Source organism: Cryptomeria japonica, chromosome 11, assembly GCF_030272615.1.
Source record: "Cryptomeria japonica chromosome 11, Sugi_1.0, whole genome shotgun sequence".
NCBI classification, from domain to species: domain Eukaryota; kingdom Viridiplantae; phylum Streptophyta; class Pinopsida; order Cupressales; family Cupressaceae; genus Cryptomeria; species Cryptomeria japonica.
This window is the reverse complement of record NC_081415.1, coordinates 687,329,356-687,350,927: the sequence shown is the minus strand read 5'-3', so window position 1 is coordinate 687,350,927 and position 21,572 is coordinate 687,329,356. Positions and strand designations below refer to the sequence as shown.

The following is a 21,572-nucleotide window of genomic DNA, read 5'->3' as shown; positions in this document are numbered from 1 at the left end:
ATATTGAAATTGGAATAATGTGTATGCTCTTGAATATTAAGTGTGTCTAAGATTGTTATTAGCTAAAATGTTTAATATGCAAACTAGAATCCCACTCAAGTGTGTTAGAGTAAAACCCTAAATAATTAAATTAAATTGCTTTAAACTACACAATTAGAGTGAAAATCTAAAGCAATGGTGTAAATCTAAAGCTAAATATGATGTAGATCTTAAGCTTAAAGGTAGAAACATAAGAGAAATGTGAAATTATACCAAATCTCTTAGGAAGTACAATCCAATCATTAGTCAGCGATTCCCTATCATCCTCCAATGTCTCTTGAAGCTTCCATGATTGAGCGATTGTTGATGAAGAATTGATTAATGTGCTTATTTGAGACTTCTTTAAAGCAACACTTTCACTTCATTAGGATACCTTCAATTTCATAGTTGTTGCTCTCCAAAGATGCCAAAAGATTATCGTAAACGAGGAAGTGAATCGCCTAATATATGAAATCCTAGGTTTGAATTTGATGAAAAGCCAACCTTAGTTAGTTATTTGTTTGCATGAAGTGATATTTGAATTGATTAGGACAACCAAATTATCCTCCTAAAATTTGGGGAAAAATTCTCCAGATCGAGGAGAGGGGATCGTTTTGGAGCCAATATCTTTTTCCCAAATTTTTAGGGATGCAAGATAATAAGTTTCTAATGCTAATTCCAGCCCTATGGCTCAAACCAAATGTATAGATATATGGGATGTGTTTTGAAAGTCGCAATTGGGGTAGGATTAATGATAAATCAAGATAAAATGATAAAAGGGCACACCTAGAATCAAGGGCCCAATTTATAAAGTGCGATGTGATTTGAATTAATAAAGGACTTAGATTTTAATTAATTTATTAAAATATCTCTTAAAGTCCTATAATGCATAGTATAATGGGACTTACTATAATGAGTGCTAACTAAGTGTGGAATTGGACATGTATAATTTATGACACTACAATTACAATCCTTGCACTAGTTACCTTTCATACATACCAAGTGATAATCTACTACCAATTACATCAGAGGAGAAAGTAAGATCCTTTGTTCTCTATATCACCTAGTAGTGAGTGGATTTAGTTAGTTGTGTTTGTGTGGTAGATTAGCTTCCTTTGAGGACTAATCAGTAGATATTATTACCTTAAAAGTATGTTATTTAAGGTTAAAAATTTGAAATCAATTATGATATTTATCTCGAGCTATATATTTTAAATCCATTCTCTTAAATGTCAAGATATCATAACGTGATGATTAGGAAGAACTTATCGTTTTTTAATAAGTATAAAAGTGGTGTTAAGAAATAACAAAAGAAAAAAGAGTAAAGGAAAAATAATTAGTCATCAAAACTGTATTGATTCCTGCCCCTCCTCTTGAGGGCATAGACAACATCCATGCCAATGATGGTCTTGCAAGGAGCATGTATAGTGTATGTGATCACACCCTATATCATATTCTCCAAGAAGATCTTCAAAATTCCCCTTGTCTATTCATAGATAAGTCCACTGATATATTTCAACCTCCTCTTTTAGCCATATGCTTGATGGTAGGCTTGGTGATGCCTTGAATGTTATCACGAAGGACCTTCATGTGCCTCTTCGCTCCTCCTTTCCCAAGCCCCTTCCCACCCTTCCCTCTTCTAAACATCTTTCTTTGATCAAACATCGACCTTTGAAACCCTCCACAAAAATGCTCACAAATATCTTGTTACATTCAAAAGTGATTGATTGGATTGATTTACATTTTTTTTCTATAATATGTGTATTAACGAACATGTGCATTAGATATATGTTGTATGAGCATATAGATATACTACATTATCAATTATTCACATTGTACATTAGGTTTCTTCAGATATATTGCCACATATTATTAGATTTTTTCTGATGGTTCAAGATTCTCGATTGGAGTAGCATAGGGAAGCTTAATGTTTCATTGTAGTGTGGTTGTCACCTTGATGATTCTCTCTCTCTCTCTCTCTCTCTCTCTCTCTCTCTCTCTCTCTCTCTCTCTCTCTCTCTCTCTCTCTCTCTCTCTCTCTCTCATTTTTTTTGTTGAAATATTTTGAGTTTGATGTCAAGATGTGTGAACCTATATATGTAATATAATATAATTTTATTTTTATAGTTATTCCAAGTATTGTAAGTGGACTTATACTACTTGTAATGATTGTAGAATTATTTTAAAAATAAATAGTCATTGTTTGACACTTTAACTTTGAGTAACCATTATGTTTATTTTATTCTTTAATTTTCATATTATATATTGTTATTATTGGAGTAGATGTTACTTGTGGTATCAAAGCTCTGGGTTCAACACTAGGGCCCAAATTTTACTATCTTAAAGTTGCACATCTATGAGTGTACACTTTTAGTTTGAAAGATCCTATAACTGTGTCGATATTTAGATGAGTTAGAGTCATGTTATTTTCTAGATGGTTCTGTATGGGAATCGAGTAATGGGAAACATGATTGATGAGTAGAAGTTAGTGAACTAGAAAAATAGTTGATTCATATGATTTATCTATTTTTCCTTGTATAAAAATAAATAAACTATGATGTTGAAGTACACAATCAAATAATTTTTAAATTTTATTTGTGTAACTATTATGGATTTAAAAATATTTGAACATTACATACTTTGTGATCGATGTATTTCATAATTATGGCTTACTCATGAGCTTGATATGGGTAAAAAAATTATTATGGGCATACTCAGATCCTTTTATGTGAACTTTTGTATATGCCAAGTTCACTTTTGAGGCTACCATTAGATTAAAATATTTTCTATGATTGAATTTGCACTTAAGCTATGTGATAGTCATTTGTTTAAGATATATGTATACAATTTTGTGTGATTTATTTGCCAGTAATGACTATAAGTAGTATGAGATGGATGCTTGTATGCTATCACAATTGACAGTGAACCATGGAGGAACAATGGCCTAGTTATGAATAGTATCATTGAACTGATCATATACATATTCAAGTGTCAAATATGAGAAGGTATGTATGACAATATGAAAATATTTATGATTTTCTTGATGAAAATATCTAGTTAGTGATGATTGTAAAAATATTTAATCGGTGGTAATTATAAAAATACTTAGTTAAAGTTATTTAGGTCACATGATGATGAGATGGACATATTTAATTTATTTTTTTTAGGTCACATGCAAGTATGCATGATTGATGAGATGGACATATTTATTTCATTGTTTGGGTATTTTTGGGATCATTGGGGTCAAAAAGTGGCAATGCAAAAAATGTATTTTTCATTTTTCCAAAAATGTTAAAGTATTCGGGTATTTACTTGATTAATTAAACAATATTTGTTTAATTATTTAAGTTCTCTTTATCTCTTTTACACTTAAGCTAACTTTAGGTGCATAATAATTAATTCTTTTATTAATTATTATATGCAATCCTAGGTTTTCCCTTTTAGGGCTTCTTGACCTATTAAAGGTTAAGTTCATTCTTTTTTTTGTAACAAGAAGGAGGATTATTACATTACATTTTGTGAATATTGAGCTCTCTCTTTTTGAGCATATTTTCTGTGTATTTCTTTCTTCTGTGATTTGCTTCATTGCTTCTCCTTATAACAGGTTTTTCAGCTTGTAGAGATCATTTGGGCTCCTGTGGTGTTGTATTTTCTCAACCCCAACAAAAAACGCAAAAATCGCTTTGACTTTGATGGCACTTGTGAAATTTTTTCCCCCTCATGTAATAAATTGATTGGATTTGGTAATTTTTGCATAACCGAGACTTTCACAAATAAAAATGATCATTTTCCCAATGGTTGAAGCCTCAAAATTATTAATTCAAAAGACTGGTTACCATTTCAAAAATTTGGGAAATAAACTTTTTTGGTAAAGGGTAATAAATATTATTATTTAATAAATTATTGTAATGACAATAATTGTTAAATAAAGAGTTTATGAGACATACATATCTAGCCTCTTGAGATTTGAAATTGTGACCTCTATTTCAAAAACACAAATTCTCCACATGACACCAATTAAAAGTTGTTGATACTTGCAACTAGTATGGTATGGTTATGATGCAATTGTGCAGGTAGTGGAATACGATAGTCAAGGAAATGGCATCTTTGATAATAATGCATATGTTTCAGAACAATGTTGATATTCTAATTATTGGCAAATGAAGCCTGGAATAAAAGTTGATATGGGATGCAATAAGTAACAGGTAGATGAAACCTGAAATTAACATGGATGAATGTTTCAAGTGACAAGTGTTTTTTTCCAAATAGAGTTTTTGCAGATTTGGATTGCATTGTAATTTGATAGTTGGGTTTGGGTAATGATCAAGGAATTCGATTAAATTCAATGTATTCAAGATCATGCCATAGGTATATATGACAAGAATAGTTTCATGCTTAATGGTAATGAGTTTTGTGCAGGTTAAATTAGCATGTGAAATGATTGAACAGCGTTCTAAAAAGAGAGAGAGAATTTTTTTTAATAGTATTTATGTTTTGGTGGACTGTTTGAAGAGTGTGGACTGTTAATTTGATCCTATTGTTGAGAAGTTGAGCTCAGTTGCAGAGATAAAGTGTTGTTGCAAGGCGGTTTGGGTAATTAAGTAAATAGGTCATTGAATTAAAAGGTTAGTTCGTTTAGACAAAAATGAAGATTTTTGAGTGTTGCTAAGCCTGATTTATATCTCAGAACCCAAGCCTTTAGAAGATGAGCAATAATATAAGATTCAGTTTAATTCTGAGTAGAATCGAAATGGTGTTGGCTGATGTTTACAAATTGTGGGCTGAATAGTTAGAGGATCAAAAAGGAATTCAAAGTTGGATGAGTATTCATATGTAGTGCATAGCAGAGAAAGATGGCATATAAGTTGATAGAGGAGTAGAAGATATTCAAAGGCCATTGGAATAGTACATGAGAATGGATGTCGGATGTCATAGGCCTCTTGCAACAAGTTTGATTTGTTAGCAAATTTATGAACAAATATAGGTGATGTGATGACAAAGTGATCCTGATGCAAGGTGGCATGTTTGTGAAAATTAAAAAAATGTTTCACTCTTGAGGGTGTATTTTCAGAATTGTTTCAAAGACTGTATGGGTTTAGTCTGATAATAAACCATGAAGTTGTGTAAGCTGCCGGAGAAGTGTATTTTTGATGAAATATTAAAATCCTACACAAAAATGTGTGCCAGGGATTTGGAATTTTGGCTATGATAATACAAAGTAATAGATGGTTTTGTTGAACACGTCATAGGATTCAGAGGCGGGGAATTATTCTGAATCTCAAAATACTTAATTTATAATCTTTAAACTTCAAACAACAATTATATAATCACAATGTCAGTAATAAATCATGAAAGAACAATGCACAACAAACACATGAACACTAGATTTATGTGGAAAATTCTAAGTAGGGAAAAATCATAGTGCGGACTCACAATATCAATATTATTTATTACAATGTTTCCTTTAGAACTCACTGCCCATGAGAGGACTTGCAAAACTAAGTCACACAACCTTAGGGAAAGATAAAAATGACTTGTAGAACTAAGACACTATTTCAGGGGAAGATATAGAAAGCTCCTAAGAGACACACTATTTTTTCAGTAGAGAAAGAAATAGATAAATTGAAAAGAACAAGATCTCCTAATCATGGGATTGACCTTGAACTACTGTGTCACGAGACCAAGATAATGGCAAACACATTAGACCTCAAACACTATCTCAAAATACTATCACACTAAAAATATCATCACCAAAGCTCTTCACAACTGACTTGTGCACATCTTCAACACCAAATTTTCTTGCAAATCATTCACATCCACTACTTGTCAATTCACACACATTCCATACCTTCACTCACGCATCCACACTCCTTTATTTACAAGATTATTCATTAAAACCCTTGACTAGGTCGGCCACATATATAATATACATTATTATATAAATTATGCCATTTGGACCAAAAATATCAAATGTTGTCCACTTCAGCGGATACAGGGGACCCAAACACATCATACCACATCCATCTAAGTTGACCAATGAATTTCATATGCTAACACATCCTCCAAGGTTGACATTAAATGAAATGCATATGCTAACACATCCTCCAAAACACTTATAGTTAGTTTCCTTACAAAAACAACATATCCACATATTTCTAAAAGAAACTCATCATACTGCACATAGTCTACATACAGCTCTGCATCACATCACTTACAAGAAAACATCCAAACCAACATCTAGACTGAACCAACATAAAAAAACGTAACCAAAACACTACTAAACCATATAATTTTGTATCATGTCACTTCTAGACCAATAGCCCAATAAATACTTGTCACTTAAGCTTTCCAAAAAGTTTCTCAAAAAGCTGATATATTGTACACTCAAAAACCACAATAAATGTTGTGAACCAACAAATCCATTCAGAGACCATCGAAACCAACTTCCTAATTTCTGCCATGCTCAAGACAATTCAGCATCCAAACCATAAGTCCAAGCATAAGAGGGGTCAACGCCCACAAAAGGTGAGATACCATCTTCGATATTCTTTTTAATTATATCTTCTTATCTCTTTATCCATGTCATCTTAATGTTCTCCTCCTCATTATCTTAATGTTCTCCTCCTCATTGATATCAATTTTCTTTTCCGAACCAACTATATTCTCATTCCTTCTTTTGTAGTGTTTTGCAATATGTCCCATTTCATTACAGTAACATACCATATTTTGTTGTGAATCACTTCCATTCATTCTATTTTTTCTATTTCTTCCAAAACTTTCATTTGTCCTACACTCAATAGCTTTGTTCCCATAGCACTTACCACCTCACCTTCTTTTCCATTATCTAAAGTGATTATAAAAAAAAGATACATACGAACTTAGAAAGTTAGTCTGAAACTGATTGATCAAAGCACTACATCTTATATGCAATCTATTAGTGGTTCTATAGAACATCAATCAATATTTTAAAAAGATATGTAGTTGTGGTCTAAGGTTGTCCTTAATGCCTTTTGTTGCCTCGTGTGTTGCTTTGAAGGTCTTTGTAAGCTAATTCTCAACTATTCATAAGCCTATCTGTTTGAGGGAACTTTTATTGTTTATGGATAAAATCTTTGTGGCATTGAGGTTTTGGGAAGGTTCGTCTCCTCGTACCTGGTACCAAAATTTAGCCATGTCTAAGATGTATTGATGTATTGACATGATTGTCAATGAGTCGGGATAGATCTTTTAGTATTGGGAATTGAGAAAACTCGACCACCGAAGTGGGACTGATAAAATTGAAGGCACAAAGCAAATAAAGGATCTTTATAAAGACGTTGGAGTATTCTCTATCCCATCCTCATGGCATGCTTTCAGAGGCAATCTGATAGCCTGATAAGGTGTGGGCTATGGCTTTATTTCTTTTGGGATATTGGGGATGGTAACCTCCCATCCTGTGTGTAGCGAAGTAAGGGAAGGCCTTAAGAGCCGATAATGTCCAAGCCTGACTATGAATGGTGCTTATCTGGGGTTAATGCCCATGCTACTTGTATAAAGCACGTCTTCCTCGTCCCAACAAAAGGAAACCAAAATATGAAGTTTACTTTTGGAGCATGTATTTAAGGTCGATATTTAAGTAGGAAAAGATAAAATAAACAAATAAATTGGGTGCCATATGAAGTTTGGACCTACGATGACCTCTTCCAACTCATGAAGTTGTAGGTCGAGGAGCTTGGTGTTTGATATGAGCTCAAACCTACTTAATGGAACGCTATGCTAGATCTTCACTTGCATGACATTTAGAAATGACATGATTCTTGTGTGGTAGTGCATGTATTCATCAATACATGATTCTTATGTGATAGTGCATGCATCCATCAACTGAGCTGCTAGAAAATGAAAGGGTGAAAGCTGCTAGAAAATGAAAGGGTGAAAGGGAAGATTAGTAAAATGTTTGGATGCTCGATTCAAGCCAAAGAGGAGTTGCCATTGTAAGAACCACATGCAGAATATTGGGAAGATGGTGTTAGGCAGGAAAATAAATGCATTCGATGGTGTTGGGCACTAAATGGAATGATGTCATTTTTTTTTTGGTTTATATTCATGAAATCAATTAATGGCATTTTATTGATCTTCTCATCTTTAATCTTTATAATTGTATTCTAATATGTAGAGTCATCTTAAATCAAATAAATAAGTGGAGTCTAGTTGATCTATTGTAAGATATGATCTTTTAAGATTTTAAAATTTAAAATTTTACTTTGTGATCCATTTATTGATTATTGTGAATTGACTTAATGGATGTTTTGCAATTTGCGCTCTTGACTATGTATTTAAGGAAGAAAACTCATGTTCACTCATTTGTAAACATGTTGTAGAATCTAGGACATCTTAGGATAGACTTATTGAGCACATCTAGAGTTTGCTACTTTATTGAATAAAAAGAACCTAGTAACATTTACATTAGAACACATCATCCTAGGGACCACTGCATGCATGATTGTTTGCTATCCTCAATCATTTTGTTCAAAGTTCTACAACTAATCTTGTAAGGGTTTTGACTCAAGATAAATTGAGCTTCATAATTCAATAAATTCAGTCAAGGTGTTTGTAAGCACTATCTATCCTTATGCACTTTAAAACAACAAATCAACATGAATAAATCCCAACAATTCATATGCAAAGATCAAAATTATGCACTCAAATAAATAATTTAGAGAAAAATAATAATTTACAAACTACACGATTTTCATCTAAGACATTAATGAATGAATTTTTGACACCTATCATAACATTTATCCACCATTCAATTTTGAGCTATTTGAATTTATTAGTTTAACACATATATATTTATCATTGTGATTTAATTAATTATCTTAAACAAATTAATGCAAAAGTGTATGTGTGATGAATCTTTTAACAAAAAGTATTGAAAAATATTTTAAAAATAAAAAATAAAATAAAATAAATATTTAATAAATAAAGTAAATTAATTTGTTTATTATCAAATAACAAAACTATTACAATTTAATAGAAATTCTCATTACTTCATAAATAAAAATGAAACTCTTTCATAAATAAAAAAATAAAATATTTCTTCTATACAAATTAAAAAAAAAAATTAAAATGAGATTCCTCTAATTTATAAAAAAAAATTAAAATTTAAAAAGTGAAAATAAATATATAAAATCATAAATAATAATTCTAAAATAAAATAAAAAAATTGATTATCCCTAACTTATTTTAGATAAACTTTATATATATATATATTACTGTACAATGTTCTAATTCCAACGTCATACAATATTAGAAAAATACTAAAACTTTTTGCATGCCATATGAATATTATATATTACCTAGGCCTGTTAAATATTTTCTATATATTTTCATATTTTCTTTTCATTTGTACTAGCTTAGCCCTACTTATGTTCTGATGCCACTCATATGTCATCTTTAATAATAAAATACAACATTTCTATTAAAAATATATATATCCATCTATTGGAGTTACTTTTAAAATAAAATTGAAACAAACGACAAGAGTCAGTAAATCCAGAATATAGTGGAAACATGAATACGCCTTTATTATGGGTTCCCACTTAATGCTTAATGCTTAATGCTCCTCCATTTGTTTAACACTTAAACCAGTTTTAACTGGACAGAAACAAGAAAGGAATTGCACGGCAACAACACCATTTGTTTCTGTTTCTGTTTTTGTTTTTACTAGAATCCATTAATGGATAATGCTGTGCAGCCTGAAGCTTTTTTTCACTGTACCCACCACCATTAAATAAGCTTTTAACTTTCAGACCAAGTTGATAATCACTTTTTTTATAAGTGTCGGACATTAAAAATTTATGATTTTATGTTGATCGATTAGATTTTTTCTGTAATTCGAATCTTTTGTTTCTAGATTCAATTATGTAGAACTTTTTTAATCATCAAAATTTAACATTTGATTTTTTAAAAATTTCTTCAATATTTCGAATCAAACTTCAAGATCCATAAAGAAAAAAACAAGAAAAGATAATCACATATTTGATTATACATTATTTACAATCACCACAAGACACGGACTGTCTAATTTTTGTCTACCTAAATATTGTATTTATGCATTTTCCATTTCGGATCATTACCTTTTTCAGGCTACCATAATTGTCTTATCTTGCAAAAGTAGTTTATTACAATAGTAATTTTAATATGATTCCCTGAAGACCCAACTATAGCTGCTTTTGTTCTTTCCAGGAGCTGCTGTTGCAGAACTGCAGCATTTTAATGATTCCCATCATGTCAAATGGCTGGCTTGTTCAGAAGTATATTGTAACAATTATTACTCATGTTTGTTGGAGAGGCTTCTGAAACCTTTTTGCTTGTCTCCCTGTCTAATACTCCACCAGCAAATTTAGTTGCCCATTAAGTAATTACTTCTTCTCATATGGGCATTTGCAACATTTTACAGTTTTTTGGATCCAAAAAATCCTGCCCATTTAGTGGATTGGATAAGATCCCATGAAATCATGGGATACTGTTCAACTGTAACATTTTTTTTTCTCTAGGAAATGTTTGTATTAGGTACAAGTAATGGGTGGCTTAAGTGGGATTAGCTGAAAATAGAGAGAGCATGCCGACCAGAGTGGGGCAGAGGCCATGTTGTAAATCCCCACTATGTGGATATATATATATATATGCACAAAAGTAGATGATTAGGTGATAGGAGATTTTCATTCATTCATATTCGTAGGTACAATCTGTGAGAGTTAAATAAGTGTATGAGTACAAAATAGTAAGGTTTTTCTATTGATAGTGGATTGGGAGATCCACTACCGGAAATCTTGCTACTGTGGATGAGCATTGCATTGATTATGCAGAAGAGATTATAAAAAGATTGGGATTTGGAAAAGGTCAGGAGGAAATCATTGCACACTATTCTGAATAATCTGTGTGGAATGGCAGCGGATGACAAGGCTTTAGGTACAAAAAAGAGGAGACCCTGTTGTGCACGAGTGCATGCAAACATGAGGGAAGGGACCCAGTGTGACAAGAATCTTGTGTGGCCCTGCCTTAGCATGCGTGAGACCATTTTTTAATCTTTCACAGGGTGGGTTACCCGTGTGTGTCCTGCATGCACACACATAAAGGACGGTCGAAGAATTAGGCTTTTCTGCACCAGTGAAATGGGCACAGTAGTAATTATGTACCTCTCACCCAAGGACCATTAAATTTTATGTATCTACCCAGTTCACCAAAAGGCCGACCGAGGTAACCATTTGCCACAAATATGTACAAATTCTACACTGTGCTTGGGCTTAGCCATGTCATGCACCTTTGATTGGTAATAGTGTATTGTTTTGTTGTTAAGTTTCTTATAGATTTATAGGATGGATTATATAGTGTGTAGATGAATTTATGATATTAGATTTTTACAATTTATATTTGTTGATTGTGATTGATTTTTCTATCGATTATGTAGAGATGAAAGATTTTCACATAATCGGATCTAAAAATCTGCAAGCTAAGATTTATATGATTTAAAAAATGAAAGATTTTAGTTTATCCACAAGTTTATTTTGCTATCTAATATGAGAGTAGGAATTTGTGTTGATGCCTCTTCGGCTTAGAGTCAAAGATCAAGGAGTATCTATTAAGATGGTGGGGTATCCACTCTGGAAGTCACAAGTTCAAATCTTGTATAGGGTAGGGTTACTGTATATACACCCCATTTGTAGCATAGGTAGATGTCTCTTGCATGGAGTATGTGGTAGTCCCATATACTATATAAGTCATGTACAAACCCAAAAAATAGGTCACCCGGTATCTATCATGGACTATAAAAGGATCCATTTTCATTCCACCAAAGCCTGATCCCGATCATGCCTCTAATTACTTGTGTTACCTCACTGCCCATGTTCTAATTAGGCTGTAACTATTCTGGCTCCAAAACCGCACTGTCGTACAATGATAACTTTCGTGTTGTACTATAGTGGGGACAATGGCCACAATGCTTCTGTCGAGCCCTGCAGACATTCTGTGTCTATTTTGCAATCTTTTTGTCTACATAACATGAAAGTTATCAGTCGTAGCATAGCGCAATTTTGAAGCCAAATTAGGCACGTCCTTCTAATAATCGCTCACCCATGTTCTAATCATCATTCACTCCTGCTCATTCAACCCCCCAATGACTAAGTTTAAAGAAACCAATAAAAATGATAACTAAAAACCCATTTTTGAGGTGGTTGTAGAGTCAAATTATTGGAGCATCTTTAAGTAGATATGGAGACACTTTGAAATAACCACTTTTTGACCCTTGCATGCATGACGAATCCCACAGTGTACATTATCCCTGCCTAGAAGCAATAACAATAGCTATTTAAATCATGTACCATTCCGATATATAAATCTGATGTACCATTTCGAATCCATAAATGCACAAAATTAACTACTACAACTACTGATATGCTGGCTTTCTGATTCTATGAAGTGACTTTATCACTAAATGTTAAAGACATTCTGAATTTATCTGCCGTCGACAGAGTATAAATAGGTAGATTGTTACTATCTGAACTGGTCTGCAGTCAACACCATATAAATGTTTACTTTTTGTACTGGTCGACAGAACACACGTTTTACGCCCCATATGTGCCTGACATTTAATTTGGGCTGCTCAGCGCGCCGACCCATTTTTAAATCATACCTAATGCATGTGCAATTCAGAGGCTGAAAATTGACTACTCAGGCCTGCCGCCCGATCAAGCCTTGAAAAGTAATTTGAAATCTCATCTTCCAGCTAGAAATTCATAGTTTACAGACCCACGCTTCGTCTCAATTCTAAGCCTGAGGATTTTTTATTTATATGGGTGTGTTAGGCGTGTTATTTGAGGTATCAGTTGGAAGTTTCTGTTGTAGCCATGGATTGAATAGTATATGAAATTTATACTTGCTTCAGCAGGTTCCAGCATTTTCAATCATTTGAGTCCAGAGCAGAATCCATATGCAAGCAAAAGTTTTTGTCTGATTAGTCTGAGGAGTTGGGTTTTACCTGCAAAATACCTTAAATACTTAGTTCCACAAGGATGACATTAGATATGATGAAATACCTGATTGGGGCACCAGGGCCCAGTGGCTATGGCTCCAAATCCACTGCAGAAGATGTCACAGCTGACTGCTGCCTCCATTCTTTCACTGCAATAATTACAGGTAATTGGTTTTAGCTCTGTATGATTTGAAAACAATAAACAAACTTATCTCACTTCTGTTATAGTTTTGCATGGGAAAACTCAGACTCTTGTACGTAATCTTCAAGGATTTTGTTTGCATTATGTATGTGCAGGTGCCACTTCTGGCATTGGTGCTGAAACTGCCAGAGTGTTATCAAAACGAGGAGCAAGAGTGATAATACCCGCAAGAAATCTCAAGGCAGCTCATGATGTGAAATCACTTATTGAGAGAGAGACTCCTACATCACAAATAATAGTCATGGAGCTCGACCTCAGCTCCTTTACGTCTATAACAAGATTTGCCAGAGAGTTCTTGAGCCTGGGTTTACCACTCAATATTCTTATGTAAGTTCTCATTGAAATCATGGGTTTAAATCTGTGTTTCTCAGTAGGTGAATCTATGTTTTCTTTCATGAAAATGAAGGTTTCTTCTCTTTGTCTGAATTTTGCAGAAACAATGCTGGTAAATTTTGCAATAAGTTTCAGTTATCAGAGGATGGTTATGAGATGACGTTTGCAACAAACTATTTGGGTAAGTTTTTATAGTGGTATATGTTAAAGACTTATCTTTACACATTATAATGATTTATGTTAAGAATTGGCACCACAGATATTTCAAGCCTTTTTTCTATAATGACTGGTTTTGTTTATCTGCAGGTCACTTTCTTTTGACAAAGCTGCTGCTAGATAGAATGATTCAGACCGCTTATGAAACAGGGATTCAAGGAAGAATTGTAAATGTCTCATCTTCCATTCATGGATGGGTTAGCCGGAAAGGAATTCAACTTCACCAACTTAACAATCCAAAAATGTAACCGACTCTATACATAACATTAGTTTCTCTTTCATTTTTCAGATTTTTTATCTACAACTAACCATTGATTCCTGAAACTCGTTACAGATACCATCCTAGGCGTGCATATGCTCAATCCAAACTTGCAAACATTCTACACACAAACGAACTTGCTGAGAGGCTCAAGGTATACAACCTGAAATCTTGTTTTCACGCTGTAATCAGTACCAAACGGTATTCTCACAGTTTCTGATTGGAATGTAGGAAATGAAGGCCAATGTGACTGCAAATTCTGTCCATCCAGGAATAGGAAGAACAAGAATCACAAGAGATTGCGAAGGGCGTATTACAGGTTATTTTTAAGTTCGATTACTTCTTAGATTACACTTTATGATTCATTATCATCAGAATGTTAGAAAGCGAAAGCTTTTTAGATTACATTCTATGATCCATCATCACCAGAATGTTAGATAGCTATAGAGAAACCAGATTAACAATCAATATGACGAGACCCATTTGTTTGAAATTGTGCAGATTTGGTTTTCTTCCTAGTATCGAAGTTTCTCAAATCAATTCCTCAAGTAATCTTTCTTATCCTGTCAATCTCCAAAACTTCTGTTGTTTTTACAATTTTTCAAAAGACTTGAGAGCTTAATATGGGTTTCCAATCCATTTTGTACAGGCTGCATCGACAACTTGCTATGTTGCAATTCATGGGCAGTTGCAGAACATATCAGGAAAATATTTCGCAGATTGCAATGAAGAATGCCCTTCTGATTTAGCCAGAGATAGTTCTAAAGCCAAGGAGCTCTGGGAAGCCAGCCAAGACATGACAAAATCGTACCTGTAAATTCTCACTGTAAAGCGAAAGTTATAACAATAAAATAAACTTAAAAAATATAGGAAATGTCTCTTTCTCACAGCGAGCATACCAATAAACATCCCAACAGACCGAGTCTTTGAATCACTGAATACTCTGCTGAAAAGTTTGGTTGTTCATAGTTAATTTGTAAATCAATCCTAACCATGATTTAATAAATACTGGCTGAACATTTTGCGGCCACACTTAAACTAATGTTTTCGAAAATCAGTCAGCCTGTCTAATTTCTGCTGTATTTTTTTGGCTGTTTACCTAAAGAAGATTTGCAGAGCTTCCTTTTCTCTTTACTTGTTTGTTTGTTTCAAAAATGTATTCAATACAGCCACAAATGATAGAAATAACTTTTTCTCAACTGCCGTCAAATTTATTGTGTTTGGAGTTGTAGAGTTGGCAAATGTTTTCTCAACTCTAATTGAATAAATTTAGTAGTGGATATTGCATCGTAGACACTGCATGTTTTGTAAAAAAAAAGTGAGAATAATAGGCAGTATAATTTTATAGTGTAAAAATAATTGAGTAGTTATTTATGTTTAATAAACATTTTTTCATATATTGATTATTTGCTATTGTCAATAAGAGTTATTAGTTTTTGATAATCAATAGATTTCCTAGTAGATTATATTTGTCTACAGATTTTTTTGTTATTGTAAATGAATATTTTAATATATTCAAGAATTTTTTTAGGATTCTATGAACTTCATTCATTATTTTTTTGAGTCAATAGTATGTTTAATCATAATAGTTGAAATTGCATTTAATATAAAAATTACAAAGAATTGAGTTGCGTAAGTGAAGCATTATAATAGTTGATTAAACTTAGTAAACTACTACAAATGAAATTTCAACAAATAGTGAACAAATTTACATTACAAATTAATGTTGCATACTATCAACCATTCAAATATTATGGAAAGGCATATAATTTGCAATAGTAGCAATAAAAGTAGGAAGAGCATAAAATATAACTCATAATATCAAGGATGTGTATGAAAAAAATTCATTTGAAAGAAACTTATATCATCAAAGAGAGCAAAAATCCATATTAATCTAATAGAAATGATACATATACACATCTAGCACTTTTACTTCAATCTGATAACATTTAGCAACATAACAATGCTAACTTATAAAAATACGTACACCACAACTATCTAAGACATCCAAATTTTTCGATAATAAGGGAGAAAAAATCATAAATAATTTTAAAAAACTAAAACTACAAAATTTATGTTATGAAAAAAAAAAGGCATGGATGTGCGAAATTACTAATGTCTTCAAAAATTGAAAATCATATTTGGAACATCTTTAACTAATAAGTACCATGGAACACACTACCAAAATTAGTCATTCGTTTTCAAGATTATAATCCATGTGAAACCAATCCAACATAACCAAGATACTTCACTCTCTCTCCTAACACATATAAATGATAAATTAATTTAAATGCATTCAAAGAAATTCATGATACAATCAAGGTGTCTAGAGTAGACTGTCCAATTAGCTAATCATTCACAAAAAAGTAGAATGAAAATATGAATTTTATTGATCATAACAGAAAGCTTACATGCTAGTTACATTTAGCCCATTGGCCCCACATGTTGGCTCAGAAGATGCCATGGGGGCTTACTACAAAGAAAATCTTCTAGATCTACCTTACCCTAACTACTACTCCCTAGCTACCAATGATTCTCTCCCTCGAGTCTTGAGGTGCTTAAATATTAGATTCAACACTAGAAATGATTCGTGTCAACCACCCAAGTCCAATTGTTGGTATAACATGTGTATTGGCTTCAAGCACTAGAAGAAGGTCCTAAATGTGATGTGGATAGATGTGGACCCATTTGGATGTTGTTATGCCCTATATCCATTATGTGACCTGCAGCACAAGCTCTGCAAGGTTCAAAAACTTTTTGCACATATTCATTTTAGGTCTAGTATTTGGTTCTCCAAGATGCCCCTACATTAAACCCCTAGGCTTATTTGAAAAGTGTGCATTACACATTACCAGATGTGCTCCAAATTGTTCAAGTTCGGCCTCTAAGATTTATTTTGCATTTTCTACTGGCTTATCCTTTCACTTGACTAGGTATTCCCTACACTCCTTGTTCCAGGTGTTGCATCCAGTCTGGTTGTCCAGGATCTATTCTATCTGCTTTGGTGGTATTTGTGGTAGTTGGTCCTAAAATGATGCCTTTGTTTCATCCTTCTTGGTCCATGTTCCATGAAACTAGTAGAGATTTATGACGTTGAGGATTGGTTAAATGTCAATGCCTTTCAATAACTCTACTTCATAAGCATTCCCATAATCAAACTTTTGAATGATCTTGCAAGGTCCAAGATTTTTCATCTTTTGCTTGTTATATGTGCCTATTGGAAACCTCTCTCTCTAAAGATGCACCATGACTTCGTCTCAAACCAAAAAACTCCTTTTATCTCCTCTAGTATCTTCATGTTCCTTATAATTGTTGTTCATGGTCTCCAAATGTTATTTTCTTCCTTGTGGATGGCTTCCATATGTTTTGAAAACTCCTATGCTTTTGCACTCCTCTTTCCTTCTGAGCTAATGTCCCTAAGTTTAGCGACCACTTTAGAATGCATTCTAGTAACTATTATTGAACTGTTATATTTAATTTTTACCTGTGGTATGATGAGGTCCCAATTTCTAGTTTTGTCCCCTACCAGACACCTGAGTGAATTCCCCAAGATTCTTTTCACTACTTTTCTCTATCCATCGATTTGTGGGTGAAATGTTGAATTGAAATTTAGGTTTGTCTACATCTTTCTCCTTAGTGTCCTCAAAAATTATCCAGTGAAATTGTTATCCTAGTATAAAACAGTTCTCTTTGATACTCCATGCAGTCTCACTATCTCCCAAAAGAATAAGTAAGCAATATGTACCGCATCATGAGTCTTCTTGCGAGGAATGAAGTCCATCATTTTTTAGAATAGGTTCACTATTACAAATATAGAGTCATGTACTCTCTAAGTCCTTAGCAATCCCATCTCAAAATTCATATTGATATCATCCCAAGGCCTTTCTGGAATTAGAAGAGGTTGATCCAACCCAATATTTTGACTATCTCCCTTATCCACTTGACAAGTCCTGCACTCTTCAACATATTCTCATACAAATTTTTAGAATTGAAGCCAAATTAAATTCTCATTCACCAAGGCTATGTTCTTGTAGACCCAAAATGTTTTGCTAACCCTCCAAAATGTTTTTCTTTGATCAAGTTTTTCCTCGTTGAACTCCTAGGAATACACAACTAATTTCTCTTAAACAACATGTCATCTTGCATGAATTAATCCAACCACTTGCTTCTTTCAACCACCACTAGTTCTCTACTTTCCTTCCAAGCCTTTGAAAATTTAAAATCGACTTCAAATACGGACTTTAGTTTATTAAATCCCATTACTACCACCCTCATCTACATCATTGGGTTTCTTCTTGTGTTTAGTGCATCTACAACCCACTTTGAATTTCCACTCTAGTGCTTGAGGATAAATGTGTAACTCTACATGAACTTTATCCACCACATATGGATTTGGTTCAACTTGCCTTGATTGTTCAAGTACTAAGGTGTTTGATGGTCAATATACAATGCAAACTCCTTCAGCAATAAATAGTGCCTCCATTTATTCAATGCTTGAATTATGACATAGAACTCCTAATCATTCACTGAATACCTCCTCTAAGCATCATCCAATGTCTCACTGAAATAATAAATTGGCCTTCCTTCCCGGTTCAATACTACTATAAAACTATCATTAGCATCATAATCAACCTAGAATACTTTGTTGAAATCTGGTAAGGCCAGTACTAGTTGCTCCATCACCTTTTTCTTTAGTATTTTAAATCTCTTTTGTGTTCCAAATTTCTACTTGAAATCTTTCTAGTCTTCCTTCATCATCTTTTTCATTGGTGTGCACATAGTACTAAAATTTCTAATTAATTTTTGGTGAAAACTTTCCAGGCCGTGAAAAGGTCTTACCTCCCCAATGTCTATCGATATTGACCATTCTATAATTGCTATCGCCTTCTTTGGATCCATCTTCAACCTTTATATAGAGATCATAAATTCTAGGTAATCCAATTTGTGTCTTCATGAAACTATACAAGTCTCGATGTTGATCAACAACTTCTCTTCCCTCAATTGCTGGAAAACTTGTTTAATGTGCTAGATATATTTTTCCCTTGTCTTCCTAAAAATCAGGATGTCATCTAGATAAACAATGAGAAAATTTCCTAGAAAATCCTTTAATACTTTGTTCATCAAATGCATGAATGTGCTTGGTGCATTAGTGAGTTCAAAGTGCATGACCAACCACTCATACAGTCCTTCATTGGTCTTGAATGTAGTCTTCTATTCATCACCCTCTCGGATCCTGATATAATGGTATCCACTCTTGAGATCAATCTTGGTGAAGTACTTTGCACACGACTCAAAAAGTCCATTATGTCATCCATCCTTGGCAATGGAAACCAATACTTAATTGTGATCTTGTTGATGGCTATTGATTCAATACAAAGTAGATCCACTCTCCATCTTTCTTTGGTGAGATAAGATAATGAGTACCATGCATGGTATTAGACTCTCCCAATTTAATCCTTTCTCCAACAATTCATGTACTTTTTTACTCAGCTTTGCATTCTTCATTGGTGTCATCTAGTGTGTTGCTTTGTTAGGAAAACTCGCCCCTGTTATAAGGTCTATGTGATGGATGATACTTTAGACTAGTGACAATCCTTCTAAAACATTTCTTGACATAATGTCTTGATACTCTATAAGAAGTTTTGCAAGTTTAATATTACCTTAATTCTAATAATAGTAACTTTAATCATTATTCATATACAATATTAATTATTCCTAATCATGTTTCTACAAAATCATTGAGATGAGATTAGATAATAGCACATTGTTATAAAAAGTGTAAAATATCATAGATGTTGTGGTCGAATTATAAATCATGGATCAAAAATTCCTATCATAGAATTTTTATAAACATAGATTACGTTGATATCAAAAGAACATCATCTAAATATTTGCAAAGGAAAATAAATAATTTTAAATTTTGAATTAATTCATATAGTATAATGTCTTTACATTATTTGGTGAGAATGGTCAAGATAATGCATAATTAAAAAAGTATTTCAAATTCAAAAAGTAAAACATGATATAATATAATTAGATAGTGTAGCGTCCTAAAATTGTGACACTTGCAATTTCAACTGCATTTTGGTCTTCACGATGGCGACGCAACATGCAACCTGAATGGAGACCCCGAAACCTGATTATGACACTGAAAACTGCATTTTTCAAGTACCCTGGCCTGAACCTCCTTGCACCCTGCTGTCCCGAGAGGTGGGACCATAGCGCCCAGCGCCCTGGTCCCTCAGGACCATGGCGCCCAGCGCCCTGGTCCCTGGGTCCTATTTTGGGCCCGGTCTCCTAAGGGGTCTCGGGTCTTTTTGTTTGCAATTTGGAAATTATCTTTCCTGGTCGGCCTAAGGTCGGGAAAATCAGTCTATCAGCCCTAATTGACAAGTATATAAACTACATTTGCCTCTCCCATTTGGGTAAGAAGGTCATATGATGAAAAAGGCGTGGAAACTATACTCAACCATTCAAGCATTCAAGCATTCCTTCAAGCAATTGAGCATTTCAAGTCTCCATTCAAGGCTAAGTGTTGCATTCAAGACAAGGATTCAACCATTGAAGAGGAGATCACATACTACTACAACATACAACATACAACATCTAAACCTTCGCACATAAGGATACAAACATCCTTAGAACAAGGTATTAGTACTTGTTTTACAGTCATTTACATTTACAGCTCTTGCTCATTTCTTGGTTAATTCCAAAACCGGGGTTTGACCTAAAGGCAAACCCCTAATCCCTAACCCCCCAATCGTCTTCGCTTTTCTGTGTGTAGGTTGCAGGTACGCGGCTGAAATTGAAGATCTAGAATCCTTGTGCAGAGACGAACAGATCCCCCTTCGTTTCGCAGATTTTTCGGAGGACCGTGGCGTCGGGCGCCATCGTCCCGACAACTTTTGCTCAAATTTGCAGGACAGCGCCGTATCGACATTTTACTGCTAATTCCAGGTCTGCAGCTTCATACTGTATCCCTATCTCAGTTTATAAAGCGAATCTTTGTCACTTTCTATGCATTCCTAGCTCAATTCTTCTATGCACATTCTTTACAAAAGAGGGTAGCCTTGCTGTCATAACCCTTGAAACTCATTTAGCATCCAATCTTGCATTGCGTGGGATTGGATCTTGTGGGTTTCAACCCCTCTTTTGAATGTAAAGTCTCTCCCCTAAGTGAAAACCATCGAATCCTAGCGAACCTAGCGAACCTCCCTTCTCTCTCCTTGGAGTTGGAAGAGGGGAGAGCAACTAGGGTTCGATCGCGATTTTTCCGCTTTACAGATAGTATTTATGCTAATGATAATTTACTAATAATAGTTACATTTGAAATATGAAAATTAATTTTGATGGTTATTTGTTGGATCAAAAGTATATCATGTGTATATTTAATTTTATTTCAATAGATTTGATGATAAAGTGAAACATAAAAATATAATTAAAACTATTCTACAATATGAGTTTGAATACCTTGTAATGTATGATTTGAGAGTGAATGTTAGAATAATTGCCTTTGTATCTCATTGATTTAAAAA

General features: G+C 33.5%; 1 protein-coding gene and 1 pseudogene across 1 annotated transcript; one reads left to right on the top strand and one right to left on the bottom strand.

The window, feature by feature from the left end:
* Positions 1-1,354: 1,354 nt before the first annotated feature.
* Positions 1,355-1,665, bottom strand: LOC131038124 (uncharacterized; annotated as a pseudogene).
* Positions 1,666-12,667: 11,002 nt separating this feature from the next.
* LOC131038147 (short-chain dehydrogenase TIC 32 A, chloroplastic) lies at positions 12,668-15,160 on the top strand. The gene is made up of 8 exons (XM_057970483.2): positions 12,668-13,191; positions 13,325-13,556; positions 13,664-13,743; positions 13,869-14,022; positions 14,113-14,191; positions 14,269-14,356; positions 14,539-14,585; positions 14,687-15,160. Exons 1-8 carry the CDS (start codon positions 13,068-13,070, stop codon positions 14,852-14,854), a joined length of 972 nt encoding a protein of 323 aa, XP_057826466.1. The 5' UTR covers positions 12,668-13,067; the 3' UTR covers positions 14,855-15,160.
* The last annotated feature ends 6,412 nt before the right edge of the window (positions 15,161-21,572 follow it).